The sequence below is a fragment of the Panulirus ornatus genome, chromosome 2 (assembly GCF_036320965.1).
Source record: "Panulirus ornatus isolate Po-2019 chromosome 2, ASM3632096v1, whole genome shotgun sequence".
In the NCBI taxonomy this organism is placed as follows: Eukaryota; Metazoa; Arthropoda; class Malacostraca; order Decapoda; family Palinuridae; genus Panulirus; species Panulirus ornatus.
The window spans coordinates 93,636,609-93,654,486 of NC_092225.1; the positions used below are offsets into that span (position 1 = coordinate 93,636,609).

The following is a 17,878-nucleotide window of genomic DNA, read 5'->3' on the forward strand; positions in this document are numbered from 1 at the left end:
ATGTGTGGTAATAAAAAGAGTGTGGTTGAGAGAGCAGAAGAGGGTGTTTTGAAATGGTTTGGTCACATGGAAAGAATGAGTGAGGAAAGATTGACCAAGAGGATATATGTGTCAGAGGTGGAGGGAACGAGGAGAAGTGGGAGACCAAATTGGAGGTGGAAAGATGGAGTGAAAAAGATTTTGAGTGATCGGGACCTGAACATGCAAGAGGGTGAAAGGCGTGCAAGGAATAGAGTGAATTGGAACGATGTGGAATACCGGGGTCGACATGCTGTCAATGGATTGAACCAGGGCATGTGAAGCGTCTGGGGTAAACCATGGAAAGTTCTGTGGGGCCTGGATGTGGAAAGGGAGCTGTGGTTTCAGTGCATTATTACTTGACAGCTAGAGACCGAGTGTGAACGAATGGGGCCTTTGTTGTCTTTTCCTAGCGCTACCCCGCACACATGAGGGGGGAGGGTGTTGTTATTCCATGTGTGGTGGGGTGGCGATGGGAATGAATAAAGGCAGACAGTATGAATTATGTACATGGGTATGTATGTATATGTCTGTGTGGGTATATATATGTATACATTGAGATGTATAGGTATGTATATTTGTGGGTGTGGACGTGTATGTATATACCTGTGTATGTGGGTGGGTTGGGCCATTACTTCGTCTGTTTCCTTGCGCTACCTCGCTAATGCGGGAGACAGCGACAAAGCAAAATAAAAAAATAAAAAAAAATAATAATAATAATAATAATGCTAGTTACTCAAGGCAGGAAATATATCTAAAAGCCAAGTACCTGATTTGTTTAAATTATATGACCAAAATGAAAAAATATTCCAATGATATGTATACTGATGACAGTGACAGGGCTGATGATGTAATAATTGCAATGAAAAATGCAACTCAAGAATAAGCTGAAACTGATAAAAGTCCTTGTTAATCTGTTGTATTCTTAATGATATAGAGTCAACAGTAACAGGAAAGTCAAGTTATCCATTTTACTCCTAAAAAGTCCTGTTTAGAAAAGTACAACCACTTCATGAATACTTAAGTCCATGAGCTGACCAGCAGATGGTTTGTTATGAATCTAGTTAGGGCCAGGCAAGGTGGTGTATGCACTACCTCCAGCCTCATCTTTGCATTACACCTTTGAAAACGGGATCAGCCCTCTCCACGGTGGACAAAAACACTAGCCTAGCTATACCAAGTTCCTTGATATATGATAACAGAGAGAGAGAAAGCAAGATTAGACTGGGTCATTTCATTATATGTTCTCAGGAAATGCTATGTCCTACAGTATATGCATCTTCTACTCCCTGCAATGAACAACAGAAAAGTACAATAGTATTGTACTGTTCAAAAGTTGCTGGGTGACACCACTACAAATTAGTCATGATTTGGAAATATCTAAACTCAAGCTTTTATGGGCACTGAAACTTTGCTAGTGATTTACGAAGCACAGATGGCAACAGGGATGACTCCATGATTTTCAAGGGAGTTTTAACCCACTGGCTTTAGCTTCTCTAGATACTTATTGTACAATCAGTGTGGAAATTTTCAATGATTGTAGAAAATTCTATTAGTTTATCATCTTACCAGGGCTCTATTTTTCATATTCAACTTATGGCTATTTCCTTTTCACTGGGCCTTTAATGATTCATTATTTAGAGTTTATGGTAAATGTTCTCTGGTTCACTTGACAGATTTGTTTTCCTTTTTGAGTGAGTTGTGGCATTTTCAGTGGGTTTGCAATTCACTGTTGCCTCCTACAGAGGGTGTCTTAAGAGATGCTGATAATAGATCGCATTATGAGAGGATGTGTGGAGGAGGGTGGATAAATTGGAAATGAAGTGTCTGAGGACAATATTTGGTATGAGGTGGTTTGATCAAGTAATCAATGAAAGGGGAAGAGAGGTGCGTGGTAAAAAAGAACGTGTGGCTGAGATAGCTGAAGAATGGTTTGGACACATGGAGAGGATGAGTGAAGAAAGGTTGACAATGAGGATACATGTGTCAGAATGAGGGAACAACAAGAACAAGGAGACCAAACTAGATATGGAAGGGTGGAGTGAAAAAGAATTTGAGCGATTGATGCCTGAACATGCAGAAGGGTGAAAGGCATGCATGGGAAAGAGTGAATTGGAATATGTGGTGGTCAAAGTGCCATCAGTGGACCAAATCAGGGTATGTGAAGAGTCCTTGGTAAAACAGGGAAAGGTCTGTGGGGCCTGGTTTTGGATAGGGAGCTGTGGTTTTGGTGCATTACAAACGACAGTTGGAAAATGGATGCAAGCAGATGTGGCCTTTATCTATCTGTTCCTAGCACTACATCACTAATGCAGGAAACAGAGAACAAGGATGAATGAATACATATATAGGTTTGTGCGGAGGAGGGTGGATGTGTTGGAAATGAAATGTTTGAGGACAACATGTGGTGTGAAGTGGTTTGATCGAGTAAGCAATGAAAGGGTAAGAGAGATGTGTGGTAATAAAAAGAGTGTGGTTGAGAGAGCACAAGAGAGTGTACTGAAATGGTTTGGTCACATGGAGAGAATGAGTGAGGAAAGACTGACAATGAAGATATATGTGTCAAAGGTGGAGGGAACAAGGAGAAGTGGGAGACCAAACCAAACTGGAGGTGGAAAGATGGAGTGAAAAAGATTTTGAGCAATTAGGGCCTGAACATACAGGAGGGTGAAAGGCATGCAAGGAACAGAGTGAATTGGAATGATGTGGTATACCGGGGTCAACGTGCTGTCAATGGATTGAACTAGGACATGTGAAGCTTCTGGGGTAAACCATGGAAAGTTTTGTGGGGCCTGGTTGTGGAAAGGGAGATGTGGTTTCAGTGCATTATATGTGACAGCTAGAGAGTGAGTGTGAGCGAATGTGGCCTTTGTTGTCTTTTCCTAGCGCTACCTCGTGCGCGTGCGGGGGGGAGGGGGTCAGTGCATTATATATGACAGCTAGAGACTGAGTGTGAGCGAATGTGGCCTTTGATGTCTTTTCCTAGCGCTACCTCGTGTGCATGCAGGGGGAGGGGGTTGTCATTTCATGTGTGGCGGGATGGCAACAGGAATGAATAAAGGCAGGAAGTATGAATTATGTACATATGTATATATGTATATGATGTGTATGTATATATATATATATATATATATATATATATATACATATGTATACACTAAAATGTATAGGTATGTATATGTGTGTGTGTGGTCGTGTATGTATATACATGTGTATGAGGGTGGGTTGGGCCATTCTTTCGTCTGTTTCCTTGTGCTACATGGGAAGTATTCTTTCTCCCCTATCCCCAAATCATTCTCCCTAACCCTCTCACTTTGCACACCACCTCGACCAAAACACCCTACATCTGCCACTCTATCATCAAACACATTCAACAAACCTTCAAAATACTCACTCCATCTCCTTCTCACATCACCACTACTTGTTATCACCTCCCCATTAGCCCCCTTCACTGAAGTTCCCATTTGTTCCCTTGTCTTACGCACCTTATTTACCTCCTTCCAAAACATCTTTTTGTTCTCCCTAAAATTTAATGATACTCTCTCACCCCAACTCTCATTTGCCCTCTTTTTCACCTCTTGAACCTTTCTCCTGACCTCCTGCCTCTTTCTTTTATACACCTCCCAGTCATTTGCATCATTTCCCTGCAAAAATCGTCCAAATGCCTCTCTCTTCTCTTTCACTAATAATCTTACTTCTTCATCCCACCACTCACTACCCTTTCTAATCTGCCCACCTCTCATGCTTCTCATGCCACAAGCATCTTTTGCACATATCACTAATTCAATAAAACAGGTTGCTAAATTTTTCCTTATCTATTCATTTGTAGCCATTCTGATATTTGCTAAAAGACAGTCTGTCTCCTTTACTATTCTCTGAAAGTGGGACTCTGGTGATAGGCTGGGAAAAATGCACACTCCCATGTTCTTCTTATAAAACAACATAGTCTTCATATAACATCAAAAAGAAGGTAAAACTAGGTTGGCAGGGGAAGTTATCAAAGGTTTCACTTATTTTTAACCCATAATTTCCCTAATCATCATGGCTCTCTCCACAATCACAAACAAATATATACAAAATAATCCTTCATATAATGCTCCCAAGTTTGAATAATTTCTACTATGTATAAGGTTGAAATTAATTTGCATTCCTTCCACACCCAGGTTCTTTGGATCCCTTTAAATGATGACCATAACCAAATACTACACAGTGGATGTCAAATTGAAACTACATATACATCTCCAGAAGTACCATATCTTTCTATCTATATCTCTGATGCCTGTTACCTTCTGGAATTCCCTCAAGGGGGTGTCCATAACAGGTGAATTCCAGTAAAACTTCTTAGCCTTTATGCCTCACCCGCAACAGGTTACTGGCAGAGTGTAAGGCTAGTGCAGCGTTTGCAGAGGCCCCTACCTAATGTTCCTACTGACTGCTACTACATAATGCTCCTGCCTAATGTTTCTACCTACTACTTCTAATCAATGCTCCTTCCTAAATGTTCATACCCTCTACTTCTATCTAATGCTCCTACCATTTTGCTAAAAGGCAAGACTAGCACACAGCACTCACCATAGGAAAATCTAGAGTTACAAAGAGTAAGCTAAGTGAGTCAAGTGTTACGTGTGATAAGGAGAGATTGCATGTTTGTGGACAGAAGTAACAAAGGAAGAAATATAGGACAAGAGTATTCATATGTGTGGCATAAGTAGCAGGTGAGGTTTGTGTGAATATAAAAATAACAATTGCTTGGTGAAATGTCAACACCAGACAGTGTAGCATTTACCTTTATCTTAATAATATGTTCTCACTAGAAGCCTGTTATTTCTACTACATCACTTATTTCTTAACTGTCTTATTTTTCTTGTATGACGTTTTTCATTAGGAGAAATTGATTTTTCACTTTACTTGAAACATGCCCATTTTTCAGGAACTAAGATATATAGCACTGCATTATCAGTTTGGACATAAAAAAAAATAATAACAATACAATACACAGGAAAGTAATACAGTGTTATAACTGCATATCACCAACTTTACTGACAATCCTCTTGAATTTTGATGGTATTCAGTTTTTAGGAATACTGTGTTATCTGTATCCCTAAACTCCTAATACCAATGCATAGCACCAAATACTGCCAAAATGTATGACTGCAGTAAAGTTGGTGAAATACGCATATAGAAGACACAGTTCGATAATGAAATTTGAGCTTACATAAAAAATCTATTGTTTTTCTGTATGTTTATGAATATGTTTTGCAATCTCTAAGTTGACCATAAGATGCCATAATTTCTGGTCTCTGAAAAATCAATGTTTTTCAGGGTGAAAAAATTTCTTTCTTATAAATTGAAAAATAATCATTTAAGACAAATAAAACACTAAAAAAACATGTGACACAGACCTCAAGTTACCCAGAGAAAATAACAAGCTTCTTTTGAAAGCATTTTACCAAGATAGCAATAAACATTACATGCTCCAGTGTTGACATGTCTTATCAGGCAGCACTGCATTCTTTTTTAACACAAATCTCACCTGCAACTGATATTTCATACATAAATACCAGTTACACATATCCCTCCTGCATGATTATGACATTTACTACATGATTTCTGGTAGTATTCAATGGAATGTATTATTTAGGAGACCCTGCGTTATTTCTGTTTTGCCCTGACACTGGAACTCTCTTGAAATAACTGATGGATTTGCAAAAACTGTATGTATATCATTGAACTCTGTACATAGTAGAAGTGAATTAGACAGGAGGGAGCATAACTTGGAAGTCATCTTTATCTCTAAAAAAATATTAAATAAGTGATACTGGGGACGACTATGATGATCGAGGATAATGTGGGGAAAAGGTTAGTGATACACCTCTAAACCTCACCTACCTTCACCTATGGGCAGATATTTACCTTAGTTTACATCATAGTTGCAATATAACAACAGCAGTGTCTTCTTTTTGTTGTATTGGTTGCATGCAAACACATCTCCCAGTAAATGAATGCAAGACTATAACATTTGCACATTTTTCAAATAGCATCGAAGTTAGCTTTAGTTGTTAGGGAAAGTTTGTTGAGGTTTCCATTAAATCTGTTTATTTCTAAACCTTTTTAGCTTCCTTTCACTCTGCATTTTCCCTGATAATTAAAGCCCTCCCCACTATCATTTCTATTGTCATGTGATATGATAAAGCTCCAAATAACTTTTACTAAGTATATGGGGCAAAATCTTACAAATGGATACACGGGAAAAATAAGAAATGATACTATTCAATAATGAATTTCATAATAATGGATTCCTTAAAAAGTGTAGAGTTGATATAGAGTGCGGGATTTTATGTGCAACTCCTCTATTTCCATTAATTTCGAATTTTTAGAAGTGGGTAGGGTTTTGAAGCAGAGCAAAACTGAGCATAAAATTACTCAAACTGCTGAGAGTGTAAGTAATCGATTTATAACACTTTTGTTCAAATCTAACAAATATTAAATAAACAGACATCCTATTGTCATTTTCTAATGTTCTCGTGCACAGTGCGAGGATACTAGAAAAATAACTAATCCATGGATGATTGACAAAAACATTCAGCTGGTGTTTGTTCAGCTTCTATAGAGTTTTATTTGGTTAGTAGGTTGATATACAAACCAAATGAAGATGTAATACAAGATAATTTGCTTGTAGAGTCTAGAAATGCCTATTTTCTCTATCATTCTTGCGTTCCACATAATGCCACCATGCAACATTTGAATCCACCTGAATCTGGGTTCTGGAAATATGTCGGTTGAGTTCAGATGTTTATGTATATTTACTGCTCAGACTGATGTTTATGAGGTTTGTCCCACGCAAGTTCAAATTCCTATATCCCTATAGTCATGTAAACTTGCTATTTACCTTCTATACCAAGGTAACATGACCCAGTTAAATGGAGTTCGTTTCATAACGATGACATTTCACTTGTAACAGAACCTAGAAGACATCCAAGATGTTAAACCAGGCAGGTTATCGTTATGTTTAATACTTACTGGTATTCAAATTACTTGAATATTATTTGACTCTCTAGTCTCCTCTTTCTAATGAAACGAACAATAAAATACTGAGAAATAAGTTTTAAGAGGAAAAGGAAACCCCTACACTCCAAAATCATATTCTACGGTGTCTTAAACAATTCCATAATAAAACATTATAATCCTAGAAAACACGGTCATAAATATTATTGTATCAAGAAGTCCATAATATGCCCTTCCTCTAAATAGACAAGTTATTTTTGTACTGCCAACAGACTGGAACTTCATCAGGTAACTGATCCTCACCTAAAATTTTCCCTCCAGTATCGTCATCGAACTCGAAATTTATCGAGTAACACAGACTCTTTGGCCATAGACCAAGTCCTGGGGCTCCTCACCACTGTAACAACATCCACCTAAATCTATTGATAAAGTTTATGACACACTACTAAATATCTTGCAATTACCTTATCCGTATGACTTGTTGAACAAAAATTATCACTTATGCTTTACTATAGCCTTTCTCACACCTGATAAGTTAGGCTTATTTCATAAAAACACTTGCATAATGCTTGTATTTGTTCCTATAGAGCAAAATACTAATTTTTCTACCTGAAAGAAGTAGAACTTTATGGGAGTAAAACATGTTCTGAAAAATTTGCTGAACCCTATGTTAGATTTTTTAATTACATTTCTGTTAGTTTTTGCAGTTTGAAGATATTTTTAGTGCAGTAGCGTGCAAGCCAGAAACACAAAAACGTGTAGTGGATGATAATGAATGCTCGCCATTGTAAACAAAACGACGAAATCGTAAGTATAAAGGGGTCTTATATATAATAGTGGCGCTGTCATCAAATGTATACATATAAATTTGAACTATAATTAATATATATATATATATATATATATATACATATTCATGTATATAGAATATTTGTTTTTATCAATTATTGGCGTTAAAATTTTTGCCAATATGAAACTGTGAAGTATTTGGATAAGGAGCTTGCTTATAAACGTTGCTAAGCATCAAAGGTTTATAGTCTTTGGATAAGCATACGGGCCAACAATACTGAGACAATTTTCTGATAACCTCCTAGCATGCTGCATGAAAAACCCATTATTTCATTTTGGTCATTAAAAAGGTAGTGGAATTGATGATACGAACACTATCATAATGACATTTATTAGTAAATGAATTACACAATTCCGAGAGGCAGACAATAAAGATATGGCTTAGTTATATCTAAGCAATTATGAACAGCTTTTTTCGTATACTGATAACAGAGGAAGGCTAAATAATGGATTTTCTTGGTTTCCAAGAAGTAATGTGGTAAGAAAGTACTTCTAGGAAGGTTATATATGGCAGGGAACTCTCCATTGCAAAGGATGCAGGAGATCAACCCCGGATCTGGGATGTACACCATGCGAATGGATCCAGATTCTGCAAATCTATCTGCTGATGCTGCATGTTTGGAGGGAGAGATCTAGATGAATACCCTGGCTCCCAATAGTAGCAAATATTGTTGGATCTACAACAGCTCTTTGGGAGAGCCCTGAGGCTTTCCTCGCCTTTGTAGTCGTCTCCATTTTCTCCCTTCTCAGACAATTCTTAATGAACACTTTCCAGTTCCTCCACATATATTTTCTTTGGCACTACCTAATCTGTAAGTTTTGATCTCACAGGCACCATGTTGTTTGCAACTATTTGATTTTACACAATGCACCTGGAAGTCGGACACTCGCCAGTATTACAAGATGGTACACAGTGTCCTTCGAACTTTAGCAGCGACATCTGCCCACCCATTATTCCATGACTGACCTTCATAATCTCATACTGGATTCCGTACATTTGTCACTTTGTTTTAGGTGCTTCGGAATGACGACTCGAATCTGTTATTTTGATGTCTATTTTCTGTTTTATCTTACCTAAAAAACTTTATAAGAACTATGTTTGTTTTTTCTTCGTCTGGAGCACTTCCTAAATTTCTGTAGGAGCATCCGAGTCGTCTTTGGCCATTTATTTTTTTTTTTTTTTCAGCTAGGATACACTTCCGATAGTCCTGCCTTCCTTCACAGTCTTCTTTCCTTTACGTTAGACGAGTAATATTTTCTCTTTCCTTACTTTCCTCTCCCACTTTAGCAAGTGTTTACATGGTGTCCATATTGTTTCTCATGTGTGATGCCCGACATTACCATCTAAGCTGGCCCATAAACACTCAGCATGGATGGTGTTGAAGCTTCAGATGAGCGAACATGATTATCCCATCGTCCACCTCCCGCACCTTTCTGTCCTGTAGCATTCTTTTCATTGCAATATACAAACATCCTCTTTCTTAGTTCACCCGATACACTTTTAATCCTCATCATAATGTATATATACACACGCAGGTAACCCATTTCACCCTAAAATAAGAAACAAAAACACATGTTTATTGCTGTCTTAAGCTTAGGGTTATGAGGCCACTTGATTATGAAACTGATGACAGAAACACCGTCATAATGATACTCATCAATACATTCAATGGACTACACGAATCCAAATGGCTGACACTACAATTTAATGTAAAAAAAAAAAGTACTTAAGTTTGATCTAACCCTATATGAACAGCCTGTTCGTGGAGTGATAACAGGAAACACACATGGATGGATTTTTATTGAGACTTTCTGAGGAGGATCCTCTCCATGCCTAAGACAGGAGCCTCAGCCAGCAGGGAGATGCCCACAGCCGCCAGCCCCGACAGGAACAGCACTCCCACCGTCTCTAAGATCTGGGCAGAAGGAGATCGAGTTAGATCCGACTGGCAGGAGATCGAGTTAGATGCGACATTTTTGTGTGTGTTATGGTGGATGTAATGGCTAGCTATCAAAAGAGTTAATCTTTTGTTAGGTTAGATTCTCAAAACATTCTAGAAATTTAAGAAAAATGTCATTTTCATTCTCAAAAAAAAAAAAAGAGGAATCTACAAAGCTTTATCTAAGCAGATATGAAAGTTTATCTTTTATTATACGAAAACATCGATTTCAAGTTCTGCATTCTTATTTAAACCTTCCCGGGAAATCGATGATGAAAATCTTAATAATATATATATATATATTACAGAGGTATAAGTTTGTTGAGTATTCCTGGTAAATTATATGGGAGGGTATTGATTGAGAGGGTGAAGGCATGTACAGAGCATCAGATTGGGGAAGAGCAGTGTGGTTTCAGAAGTGGTAGAGGATGTGTGGATCAGGTGTTTGCTTTGAAGAATGTATGTGAGAAATACTTAGAAAAGCAAATGGATTTGTATGTAGCATTTATGGATCTGGAGAAGGCATATGATAGAGTTGATAGAGATGCTCTGTGGAAGGTATTAAGAATATATGGTGTGGGAGGCAAGTTGTTAGAAGCAGTGAAAATTTTTATCGAGGATGTAAGGCATGTGTACGTGTAGGAAGAGAGGAAAGTGATTGGTTCTCAGTGAATGTAGGTTTGCGGCAGGGGTGTGTGATGTCTCCATGGTTGTTTAATTTGTTTATGGATGGGGTTGTTAGGGAGGTGAATGCAAGAGTTTTGGAAAGAGGGGCAAGGATGAAGTCTGTTGGGGATGAGAGAGCTTGGGAAGTGAGTCAGTTGTTGTTCGCTGATGATACAGCGCTGGTGGCTGATTCATGTGAGAAACTGCAGAAGCTGGTGACTGAGTTTGGTAAAGTGTGTGAAAGAAGAAAGTTAAGAGTAAATGTGAATAAGAGCAAGGTTATTAGGTACAGTAGGGTTGAGGGTCAAGTCAATTGGGAGGTGAGTTTGAATGGAGAAAAACTGGAGGAAGTGAAGTGTTTTAGATATCTGGGAGTGGATCTGGCAGCGGATGGAACCATGGAAGCGCAAGTGGATCGTAGGGTGGGGGAGGGGGCGAAAATTCTGGGAGCCTTGAAGAATGTGTGGAAGTCGAGAACATTATCTCGGAAAGCAAAAATGGGTATGTTTGAAGGAATAGTGGTTCCAACAATGTTGTATGGTTGCGAGGCGAGGGCTATGGATAGAGTTGTGCTCAGGAGGATGGATGTGCTGGAAATGAGATGTTTGAGGACAATGTGTGGTGTGAGGTGGTTTGATCGAGTAAGTAACGTAAGGGTAAGAGAGATGTGTGGAAATAAAAAGAGCGTGGTTGAGAGAGCAGAAGAGGGTGTTTTGAAATGGTTTGGGCACATGGAGAGAATGAGTGAGGAAAGATTGACCAAGAGGATATATGTGTCGGAGGTGGAGGGAACGAGGAGAAGAGGGAGACCAAATTGGAGGTGGAAAGATGGAGTGAAGATTTTGTGTGATCGGGGCCTGAACATGCAGGAGGGTGAAAGGAGGGCAAGGAATAGAGTGAATTGGATCGATGTGGTATACCGGGGTTGACGTGCTGTCAGTGGATGGAATCAGGGCATGTGAAGCGTCTGGGGTAAACCATGGAAAGCTGTGTAGGTATGTATATTTGCGTGTGTGGACGTATGTATATACATGTGTATGGGGGTGGGTTGGGCCATTTCTTTCGTCTGTTTCCTTGCGCTACCTCGCAAACGCGGGAGACAGCGACAAAGCAAAAAAAAAAAAAAAAAAAAAAAAATATATATATATATATATATATATATATATATATATATATATATATATATATATATATATATATATATATATATATATATATATTCATTCATTTATCATACTTTGTCGCTGCCTTCCGCGTTAGCGAAGTAGCGCAAGGAAACACACGAAGGAATGGCCCAACCCACCCACACACACATGTATATACATACACGTCCACACACGCACATATACATACCTATACATTTCAACGTATACATATATATACATACACAGACATATACATATATACACATGTACATAATTCATACTTGCTGCCTTTATTTATTCCCGTCGCCACCTCGCCACACATGGAATGACAATCCCCCTTCCCCCACATGCGCGTGAGGTAGTACTAGGAAAAGACAACAAAGGCCACATTCGTTCACACCCAGTCTCTAGCTTTCATGTATAATGCACCGAAACCACAGCTCCCTTTCCAAATCCAGGCCCCACACAACTTTCCATGGTTTACCCCAGACGCTTCACATGCCCTGGTTCAATCCATTGACAGCACGTCGACCCCGGTATACCTCATCGTTCCAATTTACTCTATTCCTTGCATGCCTTTCACCCTCCTGCATGTTCAGGCCCCGATCACTCAAAATATTTTTCACTCCATCCTTCCACCTCCAATTTGGTCTCCCACTTCTCCTCGTTCCCTCCACCTCTGGCCCATATATTCTCTGTGTCAACCTTTCCTCACTCATTCTCTCCATGAGACCAAACCATTTCAAAACAGCCTCTTCTGCTTTCTCAACCACACTCTTTTTATTACCACACGTCTCTCTTACCCTTTCATTACTTACTCGATCAAACCACCTCGCACCACATATTGTCCTCAAGCATCTCTTTTCCAACACATCCACCCTCTTCCGCACAACTCTATCTATAGCCCACGCTTCGCAACCATATAACATTGTTGGAACCACTATTCCTTCAAACATACCAATTTTTGCTTTCCGAGAAAATGTTCTCGCCTTCCATACATTTTTCAACGCTCCCAGAACTTTCGCCCCTTCCCCCACCCTGTGATTCATTTCCGCTTCCATGGTTCCATCCGCTGCCAAATCCACTCCCAGATATCTAAAACACTTCACTTCCTCCAGTTTTTCTCCATTCAAACTTACCTCCCAATTGACATGTCCCTCAACTCTACTGTACCTAATAACCTTGCTCTTATTCACATTTACTCTCAGCTTTCTTCTTTCACGCACTTTACCAAATTCAGTCACCAGCTTCTGCAGTTTCTCACCCGAATCTGCCATCAGCACTGTATCATCAGCAAACAACAACTGACTCACTTCCCAAGCTCTCTCATCCACAACAGACCGCATGCTTGCCCTCTCTCCAAAACTCTTGCATTCACCTCCCTAACAACCCCATCCATAAACAAATTAAACAACCCTGGAGACATCACACACCCCTGCCGCAAACCGATATTCACTGAGAACCAATCACTCTCTTCCTACACGTACACATGCCTTACAACATTGATTAAAACTTTTCACTGCTTCTAACAACTTGCCACCCACACCATATATTCTTAATACCTTCCACAAAGCATCTCTATCAACTCTATCACACGCCTTCTTCAGATCCATAAATGCGACATACAAATCCATTTGCTTTTCTAAGTACTTTTCACATACATTTTTCAAAGCAAACACCTGATCTACACATCCTCTACCACTTCTGAAACCACACTGCTCTTCCCCAATCTGATGCCCTGTACATGCCTTCACCCTCTCAATCAATACCCTCCCATATAATTTACAAGGAATACTCAACAAACTTAAACCTCTGTAATTTGAGCACTCACCTTTATCCCCTTTGCCATTGTGCAATGGCACTATGCAAGCATTCCGCCAATCCTCAGGCACCTCACCATGAGTCATGCATACACTGAATATCCTTACCAACCAGTCAACAACAAAGTCACCCCCTTTTTCAATAAATTCCACTGCAATACCATCCAAACCCGCTGCCTTGCCGGCTTTCATCTTCCACAAAGCTTTTACTACCTCTTATCTGTTTACCAAATCATTCTCCCTAACCCTCTCACTTCGCACACCACCTCGACCAAAACACCCTATATCTGCCACTCTATCATCAAACACATTCGACAAACCTTCAAAATGCTCACTCCATCTCCTTCTCACATCACCACTACTTGTTATCACCCCATTAGCCCCCTTCACCGATGTTCCCAATTGTTCTCTTGTCTTACGCACTTTATTTACCTCCTTCCAAAACATCTTTTTATTCTCCCTAAAATTTAATGATACTCTCTCACCCCAACTCTCATTTGCCCTCTTTTTCACCTCTTGCACCTTTCTCTTGACCTCCTGCCTCTTTCTTTAATACATCCGAGTCATTTGCACTATTTCCCTGTAAAAATTGTCCAAATGCCTCTCTCTTCTCTTGCACTAATAATCTTACTTCTTTATTCCACCAGTCACTACCCTTTCTAATCTGCCTACCTCCCACGCGTTTCATGCCACAAGCATCTTTTGCGCATGCATCACTGCTTCCCTAAATACATCCCATTCTTCCCCCATTCCCCTTGCGTCCTTTGCCTATTATATATATATATATATATATATATATATATATATATATATATATATATATATATATATATATATATATATATATATATATTGATTTAGGTAATCAATTATAGCAAAACACAAAGATTATGGATCGTGAACTTGGCTAAAGCATGAACTGATTTTAACCCAAGAGACTTATTAGGTACCTTATTGAGGTGACTGAAATACAATTGCATGTGCATACTGTAGAAGTAGATCATCATCTGTATGGGGATGGCCACCAGGAACATGGTGTAGGTGAGTCTACTGACAGGCTGCCAGCTCGGGTGAGACAGGAAGTCGTTGACGGGGCCTGAAACATGTCATGCCTGAAGTACTGGTGCAACACGAGAGCAGTGGTGCAATAAGTACAGCAAAATGGTGCAACATGAGAGCAGTGGTGCAATAAGTACAGCAAAATGGTGCAACATGAGAGCAGTGGTGCAATAAGTACAGCAAAATGGTGCAACATGAGAGCAGTGGTGCAATAAGTACGGCAAAATGGTGCAACATGAGAGCAATGGTGCAATAAGTATAGTACTGGTGCAACACGAGAGCAGTGGTGCAATCAGTACAGCAAAATGGTGCAACATGCGAAAAGTAATGGTGTAATAAATTAAGCAGTGATGTAAGTGTTGAATTAATAGTCAAGGTGCACTAGACCCCTTTCACCCAACCATTCTATAATTAACCAGTTTCCAGACTAGTTGTATAAAACTTACCCCAATCTCACCTCACAGGTTAAACCCCCCCCCCCCCCAACAAACACAACGATGACAAAACACACATATCACGCTTAAAATAACACGACAAACAAGCCTTGAACAACCCTTTCCCATCTTAGTACTCCAGCTCCACTCCATAATACATACAGGTGTCTTAATACGAGGCCAGGACTTAGGATATGCTTTTCATGTGATCCCCGCACCTACAGAAACACAAAGAGCTAATAGAGAAGATCCAGAGGAGGGACAACAAAGATGGCATCAGAATAGAGTGAGTTAAGTTAGAGGAAAAAGATGGAGGGGTTTAAATTTTTGCCCACTTTGGAGGAGAGAGAAGCGAGGGTGGCCTTTAAGGTTTTCACACATTTCATCGACTGATGCAGCGACAGAGCAACCAAAAGATGTAAAATGAAAAGGTGAGAAACTTATCAAAAAAAAAAGAGGATGTAAAGATATATCATGCAAAAGAATGAATGAAGACAGTTAAATCAGAGGGCATACGACAATCAAAGAAGTTCCATAACAGTACAAGGATCTTCGGGAGATGGGAGGCCCCACGAGTGGAGGAAAAAAAAAAAAAAAACCTCCCATACCGCACGGTGTAGTGGGTAATTTACCCGTCTGAGGCCTCACACTCCCCAGACAATCAGGTTTCCCCATTTTACCATCTATGCTCCGGACAACATCAACCATCCCTCCAACATTGAAGCATCTCTCATGACCCCCTTCCTGCTCACGACGCAAGTCAAAATGAAGTCACACTGTCACTTGGTTGCTCTGGAGTCACCGCATATGGACGAACACACAAAATCATTATTACACTTTACGACCTATGGGGTCCCAACTGGTGGATGTGGTGGGCTTCCTGAGCGCTGCACGTACCTTACAAACATGAAAGGAGACTCCCTAGGCAGGATATATATATATATATATATATATATATATATATATATATATATATATATATATATATATATATATATATATATATACATTTAGGAAGATAGACAGCTACACACATAAGCAGATAGATGCACAGAGAAATAATGATTAAACCCCCCTACGTGGCCCCAGCATTTCACTGCCATCAGATGTACAATGTTATTGATCTATTATTTCCACAACAATACCATTATTGTAAAAAAAAAAAAAAAAAATTAAACCTGGGGCATGGTACTCTCCATATTTTTTTCCATCAAGTCTTTCATATATCACGCGTCGATATAATATCATTTTCTTACAGTTGCCCATCAGAATGTTTCGTTTTCTTAGAGTTACATTTCATAGAATACGAAATATTTCACAAAACGAAGCTTTTATCTTAATTCATTTTTCTATAGAGAAAAGATGGCATGTTATGTGATGCATATCAATATATTCTCAGGATAACACGATTCTGGGGATGATATAATATTTTCCAGGGAAGTCCTTATTATATATATATATTCTTTTTTTTTTTTTGCTTTGTCGCTGTCTCCCGCGTTTGCGAGGTAGCGCAAGGAAACAGACGAAAGAAATGGCCCAACCCCCCCCCCCCATACACATGTATATACGTATATACGTCCACACACGCAAATATACATACCTACACAGCTTTCCATGGTTTACCCCAGACGCTTCACATGCCTTGATTCAATCCACTGACAGCACGTCAACCCCGGTATACCACATCGCTCCAATTCACTCTATTCCTTGCCCTCCTTTCACCCTCCTGCATGTTCAGGCCCCGATCACACAAAATCTTTTTCACTCCATCTTTCCACCTCCAATTTGGTCTCCCTCTTCTCCTCGTTCCCTCCACCTCCGACACATATATCCTCTTGGTCAATCTTTCCTCACTCATTCTCTCCATGTGACCAAACCATTTCAAAACACCCTCTTCTGCTCTCTCAACCACGCTCTTTTTATTTCCACACATCTCTCTTACCCTTACGTTACTTACTCGATCAAACCACCTCACTCCACACATTGTCCTCAAACATCTCATTTCCAGCACATCCATCCTCCTGCGCACAACTCTATCCATAGTCCACGCCTCGCAACCATACACCATTGTTGGAACCACTATTCCTTCAAACATACCCATTTTTGCTTTCCGAGATAATGTTCTCGACTTCCACACATTCTTCAAGGTTCCCAGAATTTTCGCCCCCTCCCCCACCCTATGATTCACTTCCGCTTCCATGTTTCCATCCGCTGCCAGATCCACTCCCAGATATCTAAAACACTTCACTTCCTCCAGTTTTTCTCCATTCAAACTCACCTCCCAATTGACTTGACCCTCAACCCTACTGTACCTAATAACCTTGCTCTTATTCACATTTACTCTTAACTTTCTTCTTTCACACACTTTACCAAACTCAGTCACCAGCTTCTGCAGTTTCTCACATGAATCAGCCACCAGCGCTGTATCATCAGCGAACAATAACTGACTCACTTCCCAAGCTCTCTCATCCCCAACAGACTTCATCCTTGCCCCTCTTTCCAAAACTCTTGCATTCACCTCCCTAACAACCCCATCCATAAACAAATTAAACAACCATGGAGACATCACACACCCCTGCCGAAAACCTACATTCACTGAGAACCAATCACTTTCCTCTCTTCCTACACGTACACATGCCTTACATCCTCGATAAAAACTTTTCACTGCTTCTAACAACTTGCCTCCCACACCATATATTCTTAATACCTTCCACAGAGCATCTCTATCAACTCTATGATATGCCTTCTCCAGATCCATAAATGCTACATACAAATCCATTTGCTTTTGTAAGTATTTCTCACATACATTCTTCAAAGGAAACACCTGATCCACACATCCTCTACCACTTCAGAAACCACACTGCTCTTCCCCAATCTGATGCTCTGTACATGCCTTGACTCTCTCAATCAATACCCTCCCATACAATTTGCCAGGAACACTC

The 17,878-nt window shown here is 39.7% G+C and overlaps 2 protein-coding genes across 6 annotated transcripts in view; both read right to left on the reverse strand.

The window, feature by feature from the left end:
* LOC139758501 (C-signal-like) overlaps positions 1-7,860 on the reverse strand; it is a 71,684-nt gene extending 63,824 nt beyond the window's left edge. The window contains exon 1 of one of the 4 annotated variants that reach the window (XM_071680015.1): positions 7,488-7,673. The gene's annotated coding sequence lies outside the window, so the exon portion shown is untranslated. Of the gene's footprint in view, positions 1-7,326; positions 7,449-7,487; positions 7,674-7,710 lie in introns of those variants that run through there. The other 3 variants (XM_071679999.1, XM_071679991.1, XM_071680007.1) reach the window with 3 other exon arrangements.
* A 1,798-nt stretch (positions 7,861-9,658) lies between these two features.
* LOC139758479 (nose resistant to fluoxetine protein 6-like) overlaps positions 9,659-17,878 on the reverse strand; it is a 50,932-nt gene continuing 42,712 nt past the window's right edge. For both annotated transcript variants that reach the window (XM_071679956.1, XM_071679966.1), the window contains exons 17-18: positions 14,394-14,539; positions 9,659-9,788 (exon numbers count right to left, since the gene is read on the reverse strand). In XM_071679956.1, the coding sequence (XP_071536057.1) occupies positions 9,672-9,788; positions 14,394-14,539 (263 nt within the window). In that variant the 3' untranslated portion in view covers positions 9,659-9,671. The remainder of the gene's footprint in view (positions 9,789-14,393; positions 14,540-17,878) is intronic.